Here is a 25122-nt window from a genome sequence, read left to right as displayed (position 1 = left end):
GCTGATTGGTCTGTAGTTGCTGGGATCTGTTTTTGCACCTTTTTTGTGCAAAGCGGTGATGTTGGCTGATTTCCCAGCAGATGGCAGATGACCTTGAGCAAAAGAGAGGGTGAAGAGAACAGAAAGAGGGAGTGAAAGAGCAGAAGAACATGATTTTAGGACCCGTGGGCTGATGCCGTCAGGACCAGTTGCAGAATCAGAGTCGAGGGTTGACAGAAACTTTTCCACCTTGTCAGGAGGAAAGGACACAGAGTCCAGGAGCAGCTGGGTACGACTGGGTACGGTGGGTACAGAGAGGGATGGGTTTGGGACACAAGATTTAGAGGCAAACACAGAGTTGAGGCATTCAGCTTTTTCACGTGCGGAGTCAGCCGTTAAGCCATTTGAGGTGAGGGAGGGGATGGAGGGGGAACAAACACCAGAAACAGATTTGACCAGACGCCACCAGGATTTGGAAGAGGGAGACAGATAAGAGAGTTCGGTCTTGAGAATGGTGAGATATTGTTTCCTGGCTCTCCTGAGGGTGGACACACACTTGTTTCGGGCTTTGTGAAAGGAAATGAGATTTCCTTCCGTTGGATTTGCTTTCCAGGAGACGAAAGCAAGTTGTTTCAGGGCAACAGCCTCACCACAAGATTCCGTGTACCATGGACGGGAGGAAGGGTATGACAACTGAAGACGAGATGGTATAAATCTGTGCATGAGAGAGAGCAATTTACTTTGAAAGAATTCCCAGGATGAGTTGATGTCAGAGGCGGTAGAGATGGGAGTGATGGCAATATTGTTAGCTACTCTCTAAACCAACATCATCCCTATCTTGTTTACGACCTTTTTTAGACTGTAGTTTGTCATCCCTACATTGCCTTTTTATTTAGAATATATATTTTTATTCACTTGTTATTAAATGGACTAACCCATTTCTCTGCAAGAAAGCTGAAATTGGAATGGAAGTTCACCTCTCAGCATGACAACAACCCGAAGCATGCAGCCAAAGCTACATTGGAGTGGCTAAGGACCAAACATATGAATGCCCTTGAGTGACCCAGTCAGAGCCCCGACCTAAATCCAATCGAAAATCTGTGGCATGACGAAGATTGCTGTCCATCAAAGCTTCCCACACAACTTGACTGAGATTGAACAGTTTTGCACAGAAGAATGGGCAAATATTGCCCAATCAAGGTGTGCAAAGTTTGTCGAGACCAATCCCAACAGACTCACAGCTGCAATTGCTGTCAAAGGTGCTTCCATCAAGTATTAACTAATGGGGGTGGAACCAACATATTATAGTTTTGTATTTTTCATTAATCATCTGAAATTTGTAGAATTTGTTTTTTCACTTGGAAGTTGTAGTTTACGATGTGTAAATAAAGGTGGAAAAAGTCAGATTTAATGAAATTGAATTCCAGGCTATAGGGCAACAAAGGTGAAAAATTTGAAAGGGGGTGTAGACTTTATTCACAGGCACTGTATATATTTTTTGTATACACAGTCGAAGCTTGTGGAAGAGCAAGTACTAGTACACTGAATGGATCAGGATGCAACAGGACAAAATATTGTTTGGATATTTAAACATCTGGGGGCATATTTCAACCCATAAGCGATTACAAGTTTAAGTGGTTTTATTGAAGAAATCTGCTTGATCTGTTTGAGCGAAAATTTTTGAACTGAAGTTGGAGACCCCAAAGGAAATCCTCATTGAATGAATGAATGAATGAATTGAGGGCCGGTATTGGGATACAATACTTACTGTATAGCACAGTTATGTGTGGAATAGAAACCAAGGGCGCTCCGAAGATAATCGAAGATCAGGAAGATTCTCAACATCATGTGAAGCAAACCAAAACCATAGTCCATCCCGATCGGTGAATAACTGCTGGACTCGTGACAAAGACTTTGAGGCTGACCGAGCATTTTTGCAATTAAAAAAAGCTCAACCAACCACGTCATCGTAACGTTCATGTGAGAATAAAACGCGTTTGAGTTGGGCCAAAGCTAAAGCTGATGATTTGCTCTCCCGGGATGAAATGTAGGTCATTCAGATTTATCCGGCAACGAAACCGCAAATTATTCACGACGATGTGCAGCACCCCACCCAGTGCATACTCAACATCATGGAATACACTTATTTGGGAAGCAAAGCATCATCGGGATTGAGGACCACTTAGACCCAGGGCAGACACAATCGGCGACGGATAAAAGCACACAGGAAATGGTGACACCATTTCCAAGTTCAAGGTGATGCGACATTGCACAAATCACATGTTGCAAGGACCACTTGGAAGTAATGCGGCTTTGAATCGTTACAGAATCTTCTTCATTCACCAGACGTGGACGCTTCCAATTACCATCCATTTCCTTTGAAGAAAAGATTTTGTGAAAAGTGGTTTGAGCTTTACCGTGACATCATCGAAACAGTATGGAAAGGAATTGAAGAGCAACAGAAAGCATTATTTGAATTACCTGTAAATCAACACAGGTAGAAGTAAAACTGCAACATCCGATTCACCATTTTGCCTTGCTCGTCACCATGCCTTACCTGCTTCCGTGTAACGAAGGCCGGCTTTTTCCTCTTCCTTTCCCAATTGTGGAGGTGGCCAGGCTGTGGAAAGACGACGATGAGAAGTTCCCTCCACAATGGCATTCCATCCCGTCTGTACCTCCTACGGCAAAAAAAGAACACTTTAAGCAAAACAATTACCTACAGTAATGTGTCATTATTCCAAAGTAAGACATGTAAATGCTGAAAAATGGTTTTTGTTTCTTTAGAAATGCAAATCAATCTAAACAATAATAATAATTACAACAGCACTCGGTGGAGCGCATACCTCCGCCAGGATGAACAGCTCGTTTTGTATCCCACTGATAGGCCGGATCTGGATTCGGACCTGAACCCAAATCTAATCAGCTTGTTCTTGTCACCGAATCAACTCGTCCACTAAGTTTAGTCATAACTCGTCCATAACTTTTTAAAATATTGTACACCGCTCCTTTCCTATGCCATCTCCAGGCGCTGCATGACGTAATTGCCGGGCACCGAAGGGGGCCCGGCAATGATGCACGCTGAAAGGGAGTACTCAGTTTTCACTCCGGTTTCTTGCTTTCTTGTTCGTTTGTTTCTTTTCTTGTTTTCTTGTTTGTCCAGGCGATATCTCAGCCATCCTTTGAGCTAGGAAGCTGAAATGTTAGCACAAAAGTGAGCAAATGCTTTGGCAAAAATAGTATTTTTTGTTTTTTGATGAATCAATGAATTGATTAGTTATTTAATTATTATCGATTCATTAAGTCATCGATTAATTATTATCTCAGCCTGGTGTTGGCTTAGCGGTTAGGGTGCCGGCTTGGGATCTTAGGATCCTGAGTTTGAATCCCGGTCGATCGCTGAATTAACGCCAGAGGGGTTGACTCAGCCTGTCATCCTTCCGAGGTCGGCAAATTGAGTACAAACTTGCTGGGATGAATGATCCCGGTGTGTACCCCGGGTTAGAATAGGTACACCGTATCCCTGCGCATCATAAGAGGCGACCAAGGGTTGGCGTCAGGAAGGGCATCCGGCCATAAAAACATTGCCTCAAACAGGGAACCATGATTGTAATGGGGCCTGCAAGGCTAACCCACGCTCTAGCGGGGAAAATGGCCTTAAAACAATCATTCATTCATTTCATTCAATTAAGTACTTATTTATTTCCTTTCTCCTCTGGGCATTATCTCAGGCACCTTTTGAGCTAGGAATCTGATATTTGGACAAGACAATGACCAAGTGATTTGGCTGTAAAGGATATTTTTGATTTATTGATCAATTAATCATTTAATTATTTGATTAATGACCTAATTAATAAACAAATTAAAGTTACAGATTTGGATGAAACGGTGGTGGTTTAGGCATTCTATTAGCCAATTGATTAATAATTTCATTATTTTATGATTATTATTTATTTATTTACGTTATTAATCACTTTTTCTTCTCTCATCTGGGCAATATCTGTCACCTTTTGAGATTAGGAAGATGATATTTGGACAGGACAGTGACCAAGTGATGTGGCTACAAAGGGTATTTTTCATTTATTGATTAATCAATTATTCAATTAATCAATTTATTTATTTTTTTGATTAATGACTTATTTTATTAATTTACAAAAAGTTACAGCTTCAGATAAAACACTGTCGGTTGAGGTATGCTATTAGCCAATTCATTAAGAAATCATTTTACGATTAATATTTATAGATTTTAATTATGCAATTAATCAATCAATTATTGTACACCTCTCCCTCCCAATACCGTCTCTATGTGCTGCACAGCGGTATCGTCGGGCGCTGAAGGCGATCTGCCAATACCGCACACTGAAAGATGTTATTTATTTATTTGGCATGGGGGTGGTGTACTTTGAATGTATTTGTACTTGTCAAGTTATATAACCGCTTTTCGCCTTATCTCTCAATGGTGAAGAATGACTTCAATTACATTTCAATTCAAAGAAATATTTATAATTTCCTTGATATTGAATAATTCTCATATCCGAATCCATATTCAGATCTTCACCAAAATCGAATCAATTCATCCTCGTCACACAACCAACTGGTCCACAAAGTTTTGTCGAAATTCGTCCACAACTTTTTGAGACATGCTGCTAGATTTCAGTTCGACTTATCACTCAATAGTGAACAATCATTTTTAAAATTATCTGAACTGAATCCGGATTCGAATCTTCACCGAAATTGAATCAATTCATACTCGTCACCCACCCAATTTATCCAACCAAGTTTCGTCTGAATATGTCCACAACTTTTTGAGATATCCTGCTATGTATCGTTTTTGGCCCCATCTCGCAATGGTGAAGAATCGCTTAAAATATTCCACTATCCAGATCCGAATCCGGATCTTCACCAAAATCTAATCATTTCGTCCTTGTCACATACACTACCTCTCCGCCGAATTTCGTCCGAATCCGTCTACAACTTGGATATCTTGTTCACAGAGAGACAGACAGACAAACAGACAGACAGGGATGAAAACATAACCTCCATTCACCTTCGGTGGTGGAGGTCGGTAATAAATTCATCATGAATTTTTTATTTATTTTAAGAATACATTTAATAAAAGTATTCCATTATATAGTTAGCAATGGTATCTTGTTCACATGAAGTTTTCGACCACTAAAGGGTACATAATCTCCTTTATTCACGAGGGGAATTGCTTTGCAATACATGTCCCCTACCAGTCCCAATATTTTGCATTATAAGTGGTCATAAAAAAAAAAAATTGAATGCCCTGAAACTAGAACTTGTTGTGTTACTTATCTATCTATAATTCCAGTAATCTCTGTGTGTATGTTTGTATGTTTGTATGTTTGTATGTTTGTATGTTTGTATGTCTGTATGTCTGTGACCGCTGTTTCTCGACAACCACGGGTCCGATATACTTGAAACTTGCCAGGTATATTGCTGGGGACCCGAGGATGTGCCTTTTCAAGGTTTCATATTAATCGGAGAAGTAGTTACCGAGCTATGTCCAAAAAACGATTCAACCAATCAGAGAGCAGCGAGCTATCACGTGTGCCGAACGTGGCGAACAGACTCTGCCTCGGACGGCACATTTGAGAGCGTATTCATTTATTTCACGTTGGAAAACTATGTTGCCGTTAAACTATGTTTTAAAACTAATTAAAACTAATTTGCGATTCATCGTAACTGCGATTTGCGACCTTCCGGACAGTGAAGACTGCACTTCCGGCAGCCAATCACAGACCGCGTTGTTGCGTAGGCGTGGCCGATGTGAGAGCGAGCCGAGCCGAGCGCGTGCGCCATTACGGTTCGTAATTCGATTTCTTCCGGAGAAAATAATAATTTCTCGATTTCTTATGCGCATTATTTCTCCCAATTCAGTCAGAGCGAAGGGCGGAAGCGAAGAGCGTTGTTTTTTTTGTTTACGGGCGTACGGGCGTACGGGCGGGGTAGAGCGTACGGGTAGCGTTTTTTTTTTTTTTTGGCAAGGAACGGGCACCCACGTACGGGCATGCCCTAGTCATAATAAAGCCATGTACCAAGTTTCAGGTAAATATTTTAAAGGGTAAGGGGAAAATTCTGGAAAGCTGACCCATGTATAATCATATATATATATATAAAGCTGAGTTTGTGTCTGTGGGTCATAAGCGCAGCCCATTATACAGGCCACGCCTTCTCTCCTCTCCCCGTGTCAAAAGCACAGCCTTTTAACCAACACATGCCTCTCTCTCCAATGGCTCAGAAATCCAACCGCCAGTCTCCACACAAACCCGCGCCACATTTTGGGACGTCAAACGCAGTAACTCTGTCTGTTGGGCACTCTGACGTGTCGCTTACAACTCAATATCTTACAAACACATGATAAGCTATTCCTTAGCAACTGTTTCGTTGGAGTGTTTGCTTGAGTGCATAAGCCACTTGGGCGAGCACTGAACAAGCTGCTTGGTAATGGCTGCCTTCTACTCTGAGCCCCCAAGGTTAATTGCGACAAAACTTCATAGGATTACTTTTTTTTTTTACCACGATACACCTTAATAGGGGTTTTAGAACAGTCATTTTCTCACAATTCATAACTTATAAAAACACGAGCCTCATGGGGAAAGTATGAGAGTTCGGAGGGAGGGTGGGAAGGTGAGGTGTAAAGAGGGAGGGGAAGGAGTGGCAGAAGGCAGGAGAAGGGGTGGGAGGACGGACCCAGTGTTGCCCGGCAACGCCGGGTACCATTGCTCGTATATGATGTTTTCCAAGTCCAAAAAAGGCATAACTGAGAAATTCGCAAACACCGCAAAACTCAAACTTGTGCTGTCACTTATCATAATAAGGCCATGTACCAAGTTTCAGTTGAACATGTTAAGTGGTGTGGGGGAAAAGTCGAGAAAACCACAGGTGGTATGGACAAACAAACAGATAGACAGACAGATGAAGGGCAAACCTATAGTCCACTCCCGTGAAATAAACTAATAAAGTACTGCAATTGGGGGCGCAGACAACTTGTGCAGATAACTTGTGCAGATAACTTGTCATTGAAATCCTGCTAACAGGAGGGCAATCTGAGATGTTGCTTACTCCATCAAGGGCTTGTGCAGATAACTTGTGCAGATAACTTGTCATTGAAATCCTGCTAACAGGAGGGCAATCTGAGATGTTGCTTACTCCATCAAGGGCTTGTGCAGATAACTTGTGCAGATAACTTGTGCAGATAACTTGTCATTGAAAGGAGATTCAGAATAGTTCAAGTTTTGATTCCAGGAATATCTTGTGCCTTTTTACCCATTTTTGTTTTTAATCGACTATTTATTTTCTTGCTGAGGCTCAAAAAAGCAGCAATGCAATATATAAACAACCTCACTTCACTTGCTTACTTGGGATTATCAAGACATTCATTATATTGGTGTACTACCTACACATCCAACAGGAAACAGGTCAGATCAGTGTTACATGCTGCATCCTCTCTCTATTCTTTTCCTGACCCAAGACCGATCTTCCAACAAACGACTTGTGATAGAATCGAGCACAGACACCCTGATTTGGGGTCAAGAGTGCAGGTACGTAATCGATCTCTCCCCATACTCTCTCATGTACAATGGGTATCCTATTCAGTAAGGAAGGCAATACCAAATAGTATCACCTCTCAGTGCATCAATGTGATGGAAACACCGCACTCTTCTTTCAGCCAAACGATATCTTAAAATTCTAGCATAAACCAAGCAATAATTAATATACTTTTTTTTTTCCGCAAGAAAAATAAAAAATAAATAAAAAGGAGTTGCTTGCAGACATACATAAACAACACCTACTTAAATTATTTAAAGAACCACTTACAAACTGCATGCTTACAATATTCCGCTTAAATAGGGAAATCACAAGGTGTCAAAAGTTTACTCATTGATATAAAAAGCTTTCATAACGCTCACAAGCAAACAATTCAAAGAAGGAGCAAATTGCTGCATCCGTAGAAACAGCAACGAGTTTTCTTGAATTGTGAATTGGTGGAAATTATTACGCTGTGCACATGAAGCAAACTTTGTCTGCCTGTCTGTGTCTGTGACTGCATGTCTGTCTACAAACTTCAGTTTATCATCGAGGATCAACTTAATTTCAATTGAATGTTATATTTTGCGCACATGCAGGTTAAGGTGTTCTATGAACTCTCTCGTTATCCGCGCCCCCAAAGGTGGACGGAGGTTATGTTTTCACCCCTGTCTGTCTGTTTGTTTGTTTGTTTGTATGTATGTCCATTTGTCGGTTTATGAACAAAATATCTCAAAGTTGTGGACGGATTCGGAGGAAATTTGGCAGAGATGTAGCGTATGTGACAAGGACGAAATGATTAGATTTTGGTGAAGATCTGGATTCGGATCCGGCTAATATAAATTTTTAAAGTGATTCTTCATCATTGGGAGATAGGGCCAAAAACTATACATATCAGGATATCTCAAAAGGTTATGGATGGCTTTGGACGAAACTTATTGGAAAAGTTGTGTGCATGACAAGGACGAATCAATCCAATTTTGGGGAAGATCCAGATACGGATTCAGCTAGTAGAATTTTTAAAGTGATTCTTCACCATTGAGTGATTGGCCAACCAAGTGGAGTTATGCTCTCTACTGAGTGCCGTTCTAGTTAAGAATGTAACAAGTTTTCACCTTTGAAAAGCATAACGTTAAAACGACACCACAACAAAAGCCAAACAAACTCACATCTCTGCAGTTGAAGGCCGATATTTCACTCGATGGACATGTCTCTTGTGGCCCAGGTGTTTGTGGAGACGTATTCGTAACGTCTTGCTCCTCACCATTAAACTCAGGGCACCGTACGTTTGGTTGGGATCTGAACAGCAGGGAAAACAATCCAGAACCCAAAGCCTTTTGATTCCTGGTAGTGTTTTTCTGAGGTAGATTCAGAACCGGAGTATTAATCTTATTTTTCACAATTGTCCCGGAAATATCTGACGTTCCACCACCAGTTCTCTTCACAGGAGGGCAATCTGAGATGTTGCTTACTCCATCAAGGGCTTTTAAAACCGCAAGATCATGGTCAGCCTTGGTATCACAAAGATGTCGAGGCTCCTCAAGGTTGTCAGGTTTTGTGAAACTTCCATTACGATCATCTGACATGGAGCATTGGCTTTCTTTTTGCTTTGGTGAAGCCAATGCAACCAAGGCCTCACTGAAGCCCCTTTCGTCACAGGTTTCCACGTTCGGCACAATTCTTCCAGAGGTTTTCTCTTTCTCATCGATCCACTGAGCTGGATGACATTCTTTTAGGTTGGAAGTAGTTTGTGCAACGACTGTGCTCGTTATGGAGTTCTTGATCACATGCTCGGCGTCCTCCAATACGACGGGCTGACTTTCAGTCTCTGCATCTTCATATCCAATGGGGTCATCAGCATCAATGTACTGCATCGTCATTGGGGGCTCATACGGATGGGCAGGAAGTATGGTTGTGGAATAAGTGAAGTTGCGAGATGGACATAAGTCACCATCGCTTTGTGGCCTGTTCTCGAGCGGAGTATGGAGTTGGCTCTCTATGCCGGAGTCCACATTGTCCATTTCAATTTGTCTTGCAACTTCAACGTTCAAGCAACACCCATTTGCATCAAGGATTTCACATCCGAAACAAACACCAGTTTCATATTTTTCTTCCACAAATACCGTTTTCCCACGACTTCCCAAAAGTATTACTTTATTCGCACTATACTCTTCTTTTTCTTTCTTGTACGTATTTGCATTCCCATAGTCTACAGACTTTTGTTCACAATTAACCAGATCGGCTGATAGACTGGTGTTCAAATCAGCCAGGAATCCTCTTTTTCCATCTTGGCTCTGCACTGGCTGATCCCTTCCCTCGTTTACTCTCTCTCGTCGTTCCAAAGAATCCACCGACTCTGGTTCCAGATCAATTTGAAACGACCGTAGCAGAGACCTCGTCCACGAAGCAAAGCTTCTCCCCATAGCTTGTCCCGGAACCTCAGATTCTTCGTCGGTTCCCTTCATGCTTGCACTTCCGGGATTCCTTTATGGTCATTAGTGATGTAGCGTCTTCCTCCAGGGACCAGGAGCATTGAAGATCACAGATTCACACTGAAAAGATGACACGTAATACAATCAGGTGATGTTCACTTGGGGAATCGACAACTACGATTTACTTTTAAGGTAGGGACACCAATGAAGTTCAAATGGTACACAAGTCCAATAAAGTGGTCTTTGAATTGCAGGTACAGAAAAATATAACGCAACAGAAATACTTTACTGAATGAATGAATGAATGATCTTTTTAAGGCCATTTTCCCCGCTGGAGCAGGGGTTAGCCTTGCGGGCCCCATGACAATCATGGTTCCCTGTTTGAGGCAATGTTTTTATGGCCGGATGCCCTTCCTGACGCCAACCCTTAGTCGCCTCTTACGATGTGCAGGGACCTATTCAGTGTAGTGTACTGTGTACAGTGTAGTGTACTGTGTAGTGTACTGTGTACTGTGTATTCAGTGTAGTGTAGTGTATTCAGTGCAGTGTACCTATTCTAAACCGGGGTACACACCGGGACCGGGACACCGGGGTACACACACTTGACTAAAACAAAAACCACCTTTAGAGGCCATTAGAGGTACACACACTTTACTAATGAATATAAATTTATTTATCAATATCTTAAACATTTTATGCTTTATCCCTTTACTGCAGAATAACTTGTTTCAGTAATTACTCTGCCACTGTAGGTGGAGGAAGGAAGGTCTTCTTTTAACCCCTCTTTGTTTGTTTCTCTGTCTGTTTGTGCACAGGATATCTCAAAAAGTTGGATGGATTTGGGCGAAATTTGGTGGAGAGGTTGGGCATGTGACAAAGACGAAATTAATAGATTTTGGTGAAGATCCGGATCCTATAATTTTTTAAGTGATTCTTCACCATTGAGAACCACCTTTAGAGGCCATTTCCCCCCGCAGAGCAGGGATTGGCCTTTTTCGGGCACCGTGGTCCCCTTTTTGAAGCAATGTTTTATGGCCGGATGCCCTTCCTGCCACCAACCCTGTTAGTCGCCTCTTGCGACACACAGGGAATTACCAGTGAGCTGGTACTCAATTTGCCGACCTCGGAAGGATGACAGGCTGAGTCAACCCCCCTGGTGTTAATTCAGCGATCGACCGAGATTCGATCCCAGGATCCCAAGCCGGCACCCTAACCGCTAACACCAGGCATTCACCATTGAGAGATGGGGCAAAAAAAGATGCATCGCATGATGCTTCAAAAAGTTGTGGACACGTATGACTAAATTAGGTGGATGAGTTGGTTCGGTGACAAGAATAAGCCGATTCGATATCAAGTCAGGTCCAGATCCAGATCTATGGGATTTACAATAGGTAAACTGTTTAGCCTGGCGTAGGTATGCTCTCTACCATGTACCCGTTCTATTTGTGTGCAGTTTTGGTCTCCATGTTTGAGGATTAGAAAGGCAAAGCTGAGCAGCAAATTGGAATTTCTTCAGCGTGCCGGTGAAAACTCACCTACTCTGCGGGAAAGACATTCTGGAATATTTTCAGTCCAATTGTCAGTGGATGAGTCTCGAGCTTAACGTTTATCCACGGGACGGCGCACTTTGTGACGCGACGCCCGGCCTGCGAAGCACAAATCCTACAGTGTATAGTCCCGTCAGGAATGGAATCCAGACTAGACAAGTCAATGGTAAGTGAGGCTGGAAAACACTGGTTGTTGAAGGAATGCCTTAGTGGTGACACGTCCAAGCTCTTGCCCATTACTGCGGAATCTGACGCAGTTGTAGATCTGAGATTGGGGCCTAAAGTCAAACGAAGGCCTTCCAATGAAAATAAACTGTACTAGAAAGCGAAGCTCAACATAATTTTCATCAGCATTATCCTAACAACAGATTGATTGTCTTATTCAATTGTCAAGAGATTTGATTGCCAGAAAGACCCACAATCTTTTCTACCTCTTTTAACCCTACTTAACCTAACCGAAGGTCCCTCAAACTTAGAGGTTACTGCATTTCCTCCCCTCATCTCTCTCCTCTTTTCCTCTTCATTCATCCGACTGTTTCCCCTTGATTACTTTATCTTTTTACTCTATGGGGTGAGAGTTGTGATGATGCACAACTCAAGAGAGATTCAACTCAATGCCACCCCCTGCAGGGCAACACAGACGACAATGCAGATGCCTCCCTTGGGCGAGCTTTAGTGAATTGAAGGCTCTACTTGGTGCTGCAGACCAACATACAGAGGCAGCAAAATGAATCCGAGGAGCCAAATGTGATCACTTATTCACAGCTGCCAATCGGAAGGTCCCGGCTATTTGTGGGTGTCATTGGCACCGTGGCAGGGAAGGAGTGGGTATGTTCAAATTAAAAGCTTTTTTTTAGGGTGTATTAGGGTGTAACGATTAGGGTGTTTCTTGGTATTGGGTGTATTCCCCATAATATGGGTGTATTCCCATACATAATATGGGTGTATAATATAATATGGGTGTATAATACCCATAATATGGGTATTACCCATAATAATAATAATAATACCCATAATATACATACCCATAATATGGGTGTATAATATGGGTGTATTCCCCATAATAAATCCCTAAAATTGTTTAATGAGGTAAGAATCATTTGGTTATTTTTCCGAGGATGGGTCGAGGAATGCTGATAATCCTGTGAAAGTCTACATCCCCATAGGTGGAGGAAGTATGACCCCACCTTCGGGGAATAACAGATTCATTATTTTTAAATTTGTAAAATCACAAGTACATTGTTCCAAAGTCAGATTGCAGGTACAATATAACACTTCGGTTGATGTTGCAACAACTACATAACTAGCCGGTGGTTATTGACTTAAGATAATTAAGCACTGAGGGTTGGCAATCTGTGCACCACTTTATGTCATTACCTCTGTCACCGAAGGTAGACGAAGGTTATGTTTTTACCCCTGTCCGTCTGTGAGCAGGATATCTCAAAAAGTTATGGACAGATTCCGCCGAAACTTGGTGGACAGGTTGGGCGTGTGACAAGGACGAATCGATTTGATTTCGGTGAAGATCTGGATACGATAAAAAAAATTTAAGTGAATCTTCACCATTGAGAGGAGATGGGGCCAAAATTGATATATGTCATGATATATCAAAAAGTTGTGGACAGTTATGCTGTGGAGGATGATGGTTCATGGGACAGTTCAAAAATTTATGACAAAACTTGGTGGATTATTTAGGTAGGTGACAAGAACTACTCGATTCGATTTAGGTGAAGGTCTGGATGCGGATCCGGCCCCTCAGCGGGATCCAAAACGTAAACCGTCCAGCCTGGGAGAGGTATGCTCTCTACCGAGTGGCGTTCTAGTTTACAGTACGATACAGCATACCACACAGCAACATTTTTATGCCTCCGCCCCCAAGGTGGCCGGAGGCATTATGTTTTCGGGTTGTCCAGGCTAAACCTCGTTTTTCTCAGCAACCACATGTCCGATTGAGACGAAACTTTCAGGGTAGGAGCCAGGAAGACCCACAGAATGCTTGTTTATGATAATTGTGAAGTCATACGTCACGTGGTATGGCAGCAATCTTCGATTACATGCAAAAAAAATTTTTTTTAATCTCAGAAACCACTGAATGGAAAAAAATTGAAACTTGGCACATCGTCAAGTACTCCCAATGGGCAGCAAAAGCATGATAATGATGATGTCATAGGTGAAGTGGTATACCAGCCAAAAATGTGGTAATCAAATTCCCTATCCTAAAATCTGAAATTGCATGCACATAATCAATTTGTATTGAAATATTAAATTTGTGACATCATAGGTCACATGGAGCCTGGTGTTGGCGTAGCGGTTAGGGTGCTGCCTTGGGATCCTATGATCCTGGGTTTGAATCCCGGTCAATCGCTGAATTAACACCAGGGGGGTTGACTCAGCCCGTCATCCTTCAGAGGTCGGCAAATTGAGTACCCGCTCAAAGGTAATTCCCTGTGTGTCGCAAGAGGCAACTAACAGGGTTGGCGGCAGGAAGGGCATCCTAAGGAAGGGCATCCTATCTAAGGGCACGTGGATAAAACATTGCTTCAAAGAAGGGACCAAGGTGCCCGAAAAAGGATAACCCCCGCTCTGTGGGGAAAAAATGGCCTCTAAAGGTGGTTCCTATAGGTCACATGGTTTGGCAGCCATATTGGATTTAACTTACATTCTTAAAAAACATCTTCTCGAATCCAACGAGCAAAATTTTACAAATATCATCCAACACCACTGTTGCATATAGTTTGAAAATGATGACATCATAGGTCACGTGGTTTGGCCGCCATATTGGATAGAAAAGCGAACCTTATCCGATCAACACGAAACTTCACAAACGTGATCACCTACCGCCGACACATACATATGCAGAGTGTACATTTTTAAGGTCATATGTCACGTGGTGTGGCAGCCATATTAGCTTGAAAACCGATATTTAAAAAATCCCTTCTCTGAAACCGCTTCCCCGATCGACGTGAAACCTGCCATGGCTGGTGAAAATGTGGTACTTGAAAACAGCTGAAGGGATTTAAATCAAACTCGTTTATTTTTAGGACAGTGAACGATGGCATCTACCCGTTGTGGGACTATGCGGAGGCATATTGGCGACAGTCACATTGCTCTAGTTAAAAATGCATCATCATACAACTTTCCAATAATGAATGGTTCAAAACGTTGCTCTTTGAAGACTATCTAAGGGCTCGTGGATGAAGTTGCACGTACATAGTGTGTTGGCCAAGCACATTAGGAGACAATGAAAGAACAAACGCATTATATGGAGTTTGAACCCGGGATCACAGGACGAAAAGGCAATTGGTCAATCCCGAGCAAACAGGTACCAATTCACAACATCAATTCCCAACAATAAATAATTATTTATCAGAAATGTCAATAAATCCAAGCTAGGTTTGAAGTTCCTTCATTAAATATAATTGTGGCTGTAAAATATAAACCAAAACGTTCCCAGAAAATATGACGATGAAAAAGCAGTCGGCTTTGCTCTAAAATGCTGAAGTTTGGTTTTCAAGATTTCTATGTTAGACAGGATGTTCCCGATATGCTTCCACTGGAATGTTTCCAGGCAACAATATTAAAAATCAGTAAAGTCCAAATTCCCATTATAAAGCATAAATCTGACAAAATGGTTGGTTTCTGAAACCTTTTCTGAAAATTCCCAAAAAATGGCTGAAACCTTGCATCAATGTTTGAGCAATCTAAAGAACAATATACAATCCGATCGCAGAATCACAACCCAGTTGTACTTTGTACCAAACGATAAAAGACACTTCATGTTTTATTTTAAAATTTTATTACACAATGAGAGACTCTTGAGAAACCTTCATTTGCATATTAATCACGTGTAATGACACACGAGGTATTTATCAAACACCAGACAAATAATATACCATATGGACCATGATATGATATTTGAACACGAGATGGCCGACCATCAGGGTGTTTGATAAATCGGAGCAGAAAAACATAATTATTTCCTTATGATAATGCTTCTGTCTGCCAGGTTTGAACAAGCATTTATGTAAAGTAGTTTTCTTGTTTAGTGATTAATATATATATATATATATATATATATTTTTTTTTTTTTTTTTTTTTAAATCATAATTTAATAAACGTTTCAGAAAATAATTTGTGTATACGTTGAAGCTTTTGCGATTGTCCAAAGAGGAGACATTTACCTCCGCCACCGAAGGTGGATGGAGGTTATATGTTTTATGATGGAGGTGGTAATATTATGTTTTCACCCCTGTCTGTTTGTCTGTTTGTTTGTTTGACTGTGAACAAAATATCTCAAAGAGTTGTGAACGGATTCGGACGAAATTTGGCAGCGAGGTAGTTAGTGTATGTGACAAGGACGAAATGATTAGATTTTGGTGCACATCCGGATTCGGATCCGGCGAGTACAATTTTTTAAGCGATTCTTCACCATTGGGAGATTGGACCAAAACCGACATATAGCAGGATATCTCAAAAAGTTATGGACGGATTTGGATGAAACTTTGTGGACAGGTTGTGTGTGTGACAAGAAAGAATCAATTCAATTTCGGTGAAGATCTGAATATGGATTCGGAAACGAGAATTATTTAATTTCCAAGTGATTCTTCACCATTGGGGGATAGGGCCAAAAACGATAAATAGCACAATATCTCAAAAAGTTGTGGACGGAGTTGGACGAAACCAGGTGCACCGGTTGGGTGTGACAAGGACAAATAGATTCGATTTTGGTGAAAATCTGAATTCGAATACAATAATTATTTAATTTTTAAGTGATTCTTCACCATGTGAGATTGGGCGAAAAGCAATAAATAAAATGATATTTGAAAAGGTTGTGGACGAGTTATGACTAAACTGGGTGAACGAGTTAGAAAGGTGACAAGAACAAGCCGATTAGATTTTGTTTCAGGTCCGAATCCAGATCAGGCCTATCAGTGGGATACAAAACGTAAACTGTTCAGCTTGGCGGCGTTATGCTCTCTACCAAGTGCCGTTCTAGTTTAAAATGGTACTTATTGGAAATCCAAAAATGAAAGTTGCAATTGCCACTCGTGGTATTTGCAGAGATCCAGGTCTCAAAGCTCTTTGGTGAACATTTCAAAAAATCCATTTTTTAATATTAAGAGCATTTCGGTGAACTTTATCCCAAATAACATTCCCTTTAAGCAGACTATAAAATACTCCAAGGGATTGCTCAAACTACAAACCGACTTAAGGTACCAGATGTTCATTGTAGAGGTTACAAATAAAAGCACCTTACAGGTGTTCACATAACACGTGCCGAAATGTCACATGACCAAATAGATACAAACGAGTCAGAACATGCCGAAAGCATTTCACTTGCTGCGAGCAGCTCAAACTAGGAATTATTGTCATTTGGAAATTTATTTTCAGCACAAATCCTGAAATGCAGTTTGATTTTGACAAAACACAAGATGTTTATTATTTCCAGGCAGCATCACCAGGGTGCACCTCATCAACATGATGCCCTCATCATAAAAATAAAATACTGTTAGACTCCGAAATTAGCGGGGGATACGTTCCTGGAAATTTCTGCGAATGTCGAATCTGTGAATGTGGGGGCATTGTTTGAATTGGGGGTGGGCGGGCGGGCAGGAGGGATTTTTTTTTAACTACATGGTCTAGTTTCATGGAAGAGCTATGACACAGAACAAACTAGAACGCCACTCAGTAGAGCGCATACTCCCGCCGTGGGTGGCCGCTGCTGAGCCCTATCTTCCAATGGTAAAAAATCCTTCAAAAAATTCCTGGATCCGGAATAATATCCTGAGCTTCACCAAAAACTAATCAATTCTTCCTTATCCCAAGGGCAATCATCCCACCAACTTTCATCCAAATCCGTTCAGAACTTTTCCAGATATCTTGTTCACGAACACACGAACACACACAAGGACAGACACGATCAAATGTGTTACTCCCTGGCGGTAGTAATCAGGTCACAACATGAAGGAAATTGCAGGAGAAAGAGGAAATGCCAACAGCAGGGTGGAGAGAGAAAATAGACAGATGGACGAGCAAGGGATGTAGGTAATGATGAGCGGTAATGGAGAACGCAAAGGGTGGACAAGATGAAAACCGAAGAAACATTTTGGGAGGGGTGAGAGATGGCTTAACAGATGTAGAAAAGATCATGACTTTGGATGGGGGATGACTTGAGATGGTTGTGAACAGCTGTCTTGAAAACCTAGAAGGAGAATGAGATTGAAAAGAGTGTGGAAAGGTGGTTCCACACGTGGGAAAAAAGGAATAAATGAGGGGTGGTGAGCAGTGGTCCTTAATTTAGGCAGTTTCACGAGGAGGGGGTTGTTGCTGGACCGGAGTGCACCTCATCAACACTGGACAAAGTACGGAGAGGGCAGAGAGTGCAAGTCTTGACAAGGCACCACCAGGTTTTAGAGGAGGGAGACAAGTTTGAAAGCTCATTCTTGAGATTGGACAAATGGTGTTTTCTGTCTCTCCAGAGAGTAGACACACTTGTTGCGAGCTTTGTGGAATGGTCTGAGGTTGTCTTCAGTTGGATTTGCCTTCCAGGAGGAGAATGCAAGTCGTTTTAAAGCAACTGCTTCACCACAGGGTTCAGCGTACCAAGAGCGGGAGGATGGGTAAAAGATAATTGAAGTGATGGGATGGAATCTGTGTGCAAGGGAGAGCAGGTTTCTGTGGAAGAATTTCGAAGCTGAATTAATATCAGCAGCAGTGGATGGATATCTGAGACCAGTCCTGATGCATAAAGAAATTTCTTTTTTTTAACCGCGAATATGTGAAGCGCAAATGTAGGAGCAGGTCACATGCTATGAACCGTGAGAACATTGGGTCCGCACATGTTGGGACCGCGAATGTGGATGTGGATGTCCGGCACCTCCGCGCATGTCCATGCTCGGCACGTACATCTCACCATCCAATGAGGTATTCCACCTCATGCATAGATGAATGCTTATGTTTTATCATCAAGATTTGTATTCCCAAAAAGTTAATTTAATCAGAACACAAAACCTTATGATCTTTTCTACCTTCATTAAACCCTCCATCTTCGTTTCCGGCTTATTGTGATTTCTCCCATCTCTCAACCTCTTGCTCCTGCTCGCTTTTTTTTTTTGTTTCATCCCTGGGTTTCCTTTTCTCCTGTTGCTGTGATCGAGCTTCTAACCAGCTTGTTAACGCCCTGTGTCCTCCTCCCCTTACTCTCTCATTCTTCGTCCAAGTGTCCCTCTGTCATGTCCCTCTACCCCGTTGTTGGTATGTTTCCCTCTTTTTCACGACATTCTGTCCTGTGTTCCATCTCTACCAAGCCTCAAAATTAGAGAAAAACAAACATTTGAATGTATTTTTGTTTTCATGAAAAATAAATAAATACCACGGTTAAGGCAGAACACGTGCGATCCTATAGTTCCCACCAACTGACCATAAAAGCCCATTGTTTGCAAGAACATGCTGGAAGATTCAAAATGTAAAAATTATTATCGGCCACATCATGCAAGGGGCAATTTTGGAGGGAAACACAACACGAACAATCGGCTAAGTTTGAAACGATTGAGCAATGTATTCCCGAGGACCATAGTGTTTTCATGTAAGAAACAAAAGAAAGCAGAAATAAAACCTCCACCCTACAAACCCCTAACCCAATACAAACAGTTTCCTAGCGACAGACAGAAACCTTCCCCACACTTAAACACCGTTACCAACGAACAGGAAAACCCCGAGATGTCTGCCAGGCATAAAATCGACAAAGTTCCTGCAATGTTAAACATCACTTAAAAAGTTAAAATTCTAACTTATGAAGGAATGGTCATGCTCACTTAAAAAGTTAAAATTCTAACTTATGAAGGAATAGTCATGTTATGCTCACTTAAAAAGTTAAAATTCTAACTTATGAAGGAATAGTCATGTTACGCTCACTTAAAAAGTTAAAATTCTAACTTATGAAAGAATGGTCATGTTACACTCACTTAAAAAGTTAAAATTCTAACTTATGAAGGAATGGTCATGTTACACTCACTTAAAAAGTTAAAATTCTAACTTATGAAGGAATAGTCATGTTACGCTCACTTAAAAAGTTAAAATTCTAACTTATGAAGGAATAGTCATGTTACGCTCACTTAAAAAGTTAAAATTCTAACTTATGAAAGAATGGTCATGTTACACTCACTTAAAAAGTTAAAATTCTAACTTATGAAGGAATGGTCATGTTACACTCACTTAAAAAGTTAAAATTCTAACTTATGAAAGAATGGTCATGTTACACTCACTTAAAAAGTTAAAATTCTAACTTATGAAAGAATGGTCATGTTACACTCACTTAAAAAGTTAAAATTCTAACTTATGAAGGAATGGTCATGTTACGCAATAATAAAATGGAAATAACCACAAAGGCATTCCAGCAGATTGAAAGATTTACTCATTAGCAGCAGCGGATTCAATTTATCGGAATAGTACTCAAAAGAAAAAAACCGTTTGCGAAATTTATCGGCACATGGAGGTACATACGTCACTAGTGTGTAGACCTTGTTGGGGTGGACGTATGTAACATGTCAGTGTGCAGACCTTGTTGGGGTAGACGTATGTAACATGTCAGTGTGCAAACCTTGTTGGGGTGGACGTATGTAACATGTCAGTGTGCAGACCTTGTTGGGATGGACGTATGTAACATGTCAGTGTGCAGACCTAGTTGGGATGGACGTATGTAACATGTCAGTGTGCAGACCTGGTTTGGATGGACGTATGTAATACGTCAGGGTCCAGACCTCGTTGGGGTGGAGATATGTAACACGTCATCAGTGTACGGACCATGTTGTACCAATGTACCATCATTAGGAATGTGGATTTATGCGCAAAAGCACATCCGTCACCTGTGTCACTGTTCACAGGCAGGTATGTCATCCTCTCAACACAGGTAAATTACACACTCACTGACTGGAATTATACCTACCGGAAGAGTTACTGGTATGTTTGTGAAGAATTTTCAAACAAACACAATCAGAAGGTATCGATTAACACAATGAAAAGGTTTCCAGAACCCGAGATTCGTAAACCCTTGTTTGTTATTTTTAAACCTTAAAAACACACCATTCCCTCTCCAGTTCAAATGGAGAATTCACCCCCTTAAACCATCCATCCACAACTCCATACCACCCCCCCCCCCCCCCCCACCACGAGCCCCACAAAATACCACCTGTTGCACATCTCCCCAATTGCTAAGCAACCTGGTATTCTCCGTGAGAAAAGTAAGTTTATTTGTTCAACACTAACAAGGGGACTGCTTAGTATTCGGACGCCTCATTTGTCCTCAAATCATTTCAAGAAAATAAAAAGTATTTGTTTTTGCAGATTATATTTGTATCATCTCTCTTAAAACATACTCTGAGACTCCGCTTTGAAAAACCATGTTTCACATTGCAATCCGCCATTGTTAAATTGGATTTCGTTGTGGGGAGCGAGGGGTTGGGGAGGAAGGGGAGGGCTGGGGTTAATGCAATCATCACACTAGAGACAATACAAGCCAGACAAGTCAATCACACAAACAAACTCCTTCCAGACACACAAACACTATGTAGCTCGTCCCATGCACAATTCAATTTGAGCCAATAACGCACAGTCGAGATTTTTAGGCACAAGAAACCATCACACAATTCAAACAAATAACAGAGAAAAGGTGAAGGAGATAACAAATTGCTTTGGGCACCATGGCACATTGTCAGTTATCACAAACTAGCAAGTTGCCCATGCCCGCACACGATTCTTAACGGGGTAGGGATGGATGGAGGCGGAGGTATGTAACATGGAGGATGGAGACGGCAAAAATGCAAATGACATCCTGCGTCATCGAGCCGGCAAGCCTGGAGCACCAATTCACATTTATTGCCACGTTTGATGCTATTTAAATGCTCGAATGGCAGCGAGCTGCTCCATTTGAAAATGTTTGCTCGATGTATGTTACTTTTTTATGCCAAGGGTGGTAATAAAAAAAATTGTATTGGCATCAAATCCTGTTGTGACCAATTGCAAATTAATAGTTGGATGACAATCTTGATTGTGAAGGATAGTGGTGATGAGGCTTTGCATTTTAAAATACGAGTGAGGTACCCGGGCTACGCATGTGTGGGAGGCCAGAAGCAAACAGGCAATGCAGATACGGCGAATGCTAAAGCATGAAACCAATAAATTCCACATTCCTGTAGCACCTTCAGTCGCACGTCAGACATGGGCAGCAAGTTCGTGAAGGACTTCCATGAAAAACGTATCCGTTAGCAAACAAATGGGTACGGTCACGTATAGAAACATCGATCATGGGTCTGTGGCGAATCTGCATATGGCGATCCGCGAAGTTCACGTTCAGAAAGTAGAAACCATCACGGCATGTCATCATTTACTTGAACTCGATATCTCTTTTTTCATTCCAAACAACATAACTCCAATCACAAATTAATCACAAAATAAACTTTTAACAACATTGTTAATGTTTCCTTCATTGTAAAAACTACCAAGTCAACAGTTAAAAGGATTTTGAGCCGATAGGTGTTACGGCCTTGGCAAGATCGATGGAGACAGCGATCTGTTACCTTATACACCGCCCAAATAGCTATGTGGAATTCTCTCATGTAGAGATTAAACCCACGCCATTTAAACTTTGGCCGAGGTAATTATTTACTTTTAATGATGTTTATATACGAATCAAAAAGAAGATAATTGGTTTTGGGTCGTCCTTTCCGCATATCTCATGGGATTGTGAGTTGGAGAGACAGCCGTGATGGCGGGGAGGGGGTTGACATTCTATCAAGCAGGGATTCAACCCATGTCCTTATAAAAGGTCTTTGTCTGAGGTCACCGAGTCTGATCGGTGCAGCCGATCGGTGCAGCCGTTTGTGCGGCACCCGGGAAAATAACGTTATGCAGGAGTCCAAACCTGAAAATGCTGGAGGCCAAAGCTGAAATTGGAAAAACAATATAGCCGTTTTTACTCCAGGAGATCCCAGGATTACCCACCAAAAATATTGTTGCGGATATGAGATTGGCATCCATCCATATCCGCTTGTAAATATTCCCCTATTTCCCCAATACTTCCCAACTATCCCCAATCCCCCATTCCCTAGTCCCATTTTCTGTAAACAACACTCTGTAGACCCGACCTCCCCCTATTTCCCCCATTAAATGTCGCATCCAGGTCCACCGCATCTCACGTAGACAACTATAGGACATCTTGCTAGTTATTCTTAGTCTATGTCAGTTAAGGACTCGTTTCCATTAATTCTGACTTCGTTGCACCAGAATGTGATTGTATGGCACCGTTAGGAAGTTTAGGACCTCCCAATACCTCCCCGCAGCTCTTCCTCACGGCTCAGCAACAACAACAGCAACAGCAACAACAACAACAGCGGCGGCGGCGCGGGGAGTGTGCGTCCTCACTCCGGCTTGGTTGGTGGGGGGTGTTGGGAGGGCACCATGCCTTTCCAACGAGCCGCCATCGACCATGTGCTCGACGGGGTTACCAAGTAGGGGCTCGCTGTCAGCTCCTCGTCAGGGGCGGAGCCCGGTAACCCCCGCACCCAATAGAAGCGGCGGACCGATCCCATCTGGGGCGGAGCCAACGAGCCGAGGGCGTGTCACTCCCCGCTGAGCATGCGCAGGAAGTGGGAGGTGACGTCAGATGCGCCCTCAGCTTGGACAGAGAAGGACGCCACCTCCGAGCGCTGTGACACCTCCCCGCATCTCTGGACTGGACCGTGCTTGATTCTGTCCTTGAGCCAAGGTGCACCTTGTGCTATCGACTGCCTGTCCTTCCCTGCCATCAATCCCTGTGTAAGTCAGTCTTGTTCCGTTTGTCTGTGGTCTGTCTGGGATAGATAAGATTGTGTCTAAGTGCCTATCTCTTCTGTGTCTTTACCTCATTGCCTTGTAATCTACCCCTTTTCTCCCCCACTAATTATATCCTCCTCCAGAGGTCTTGAGAACTGTACCCCTTGCGTCGTTTCATTTATCCCAGTCGTTGTGTCCTTTCCTTCATTGATTTAGCGTAGCGCGATTTGGCCAACGTTCGAGTGGAATCGGGTGAGTTGGGGGTAATCGGGTAAACTGTGCGAACACGGCGGCCATTCCGCTCGGCCCATCATAACATCTTAAGCCGTGTCCGTAACAATTGGTGTCGAGGAGTGAGATCGGACCCGAAGCGTGCTTAACGCGCTCAAAATTACAAGTAACAGAAATTTGTTTTGTTGTAAAAAAAAACCCGAATTTTGAAAGTCGCGCTATGGCAGATCAAGACGGCTGGGTTCCGGTAGAGGAGAGTGAGGCAGGGTCGATCCAGGACCAAATTGAGGGACATGAGGAGAGCGAAGCAGTGAGGGCGGCAGGTTTGCAAAATGGCGTCCTCGCGCACGAGGCTTCAGGCGCGCAAAGTGGCGTCCTCGCGCACGTGGGTGTAGCGGCACCAAATTTTGCCGCGCCCGTGACCGTAGTAGCGGCCGCAGCACCAATGAACTGGGGCCTATTCATGCAGCAGATGCAGGCCTTCATGGTCAAGGCGGATGAGGAGAGGGAGGAGAACAGGGGGATGAGAAACCAAATTTTAGGAATGGGGAATCGGATGGATGCTCAGAGTGAGCAAATGAGGGCTGATAGTGAGCAAATGAGGGCTGATAGTGAGCGATTGGGTGAGCGATTGGAGGGCCAAATGGGGGTAATGAGGGACGAAGCGAGGGGTACCGGTGAGGCATTAGACAATGGGATAAAAGAGGTAAAGAATGGGTTAACGGGGGTAGAAAACAGAATGGCCGCTCAAGAGAATCAAATGGAAGGGATGAGAAAGGGGTTAGAGGGGTTAGAAAACAGTATGGAAGGCAAATTGAGGGACATGAGGGACCAAGCGGAAAGGGAAGTTAAAAAAATGGGGCAGCAGATAGAGGGGGTCAGAATGGGGGTAGAAACTAAATTGGATGCTCACAGGGAGGAAATGGAGCAGATGAGGGTGGCATCTGGGCAGGAGATGCAAGTGATGGGAGAGGAGATCAGAAGAGGTGTGAGTGAGGAGGTCGGAGGAGTGCGCGAGGAGGTGAGGCACTGTAAGGAGCGCATGGAGAAGGAGGTGAGAAAGGGGACTGTAAAATTGCAAGGTGGTATAGAGGAGTTGACGCTGGAAGTGGAACAGCTGACGGAGGGACAAAAAGAACTAACGGAGCAGGTTCAAAGGAACACTGCGGTACTAGGAGGGTTAAGAGCGACACAAAACGACATAAAAAATGACTTAATAGCGACACAGAAGCAATGTCAGATGGTACGTGAGGGACTGACAACGAGGTTGGACGAGGTGACAGAGGTAATGGAGACGAAGGACCGGCAGGTGAGGACGCACATGGAAACGGTCAAGGTAGCCTTAGAGGACGAACTTGAGGAGACGCACCGGGAAATAAAAGAGGTGAAGCAGAAATTAGAAGAAGTGGAAGAAGGGGTGAGCGAAATTAAGAAGCGACGGAGAGGGGATAAGAAAGAGATAAAAGAGGAGGTAAAAGAATTGGTCCAAAGTCTGTGTTCGGATCGTGATGATGTGCTCATTAACCGGATGAGGGATTCGCAGGTGATGGAGGAGAAGCGAAGAGAAAGAGGAC

The 25122-nt window shown here is 42.6% G+C and overlaps 1 protein-coding gene across 1 annotated transcript in view; it reads right to left on the bottom strand.

The window, feature by feature from the left end:
* LOC137417267 (formin) overlaps positions 1 to 25122 on the bottom strand; it is a 147030-nt gene that overhangs the window by 104995 nt on the left and 16913 nt on the right. The window contains exons 3-4 of the mRNA XM_068103106.2: positions 8700 to 10082; positions 2537 to 2660 (exon numbers count right to left, since the gene is read on the bottom strand). Of these exons, the coding sequence (XP_067959207.2) occupies positions 2537 to 2660; positions 8700 to 9995 (1420 nt within the window). The 5' untranslated portion in view covers positions 9996 to 10082. The remainder of the gene's footprint in view (positions 1 to 2536; positions 2661 to 8699; positions 10083 to 25122) is intronic.

The sequence above is a fragment of the Myxine glutinosa genome, chromosome 12 (assembly GCF_964187855.1).
Source record: "Myxine glutinosa chromosome 12, kmMyxGlut1.1, whole genome shotgun sequence".
In the NCBI taxonomy this organism is placed as follows: domain Eukaryota; kingdom Metazoa; phylum Chordata; class Myxini; order Myxiniformes; family Myxinidae; genus Myxine; species Myxine glutinosa.
The sequence above is the reverse complement of the archived record's forward strand: the minus strand, read 5'-3'. Positions and strand labels throughout refer to the sequence as shown.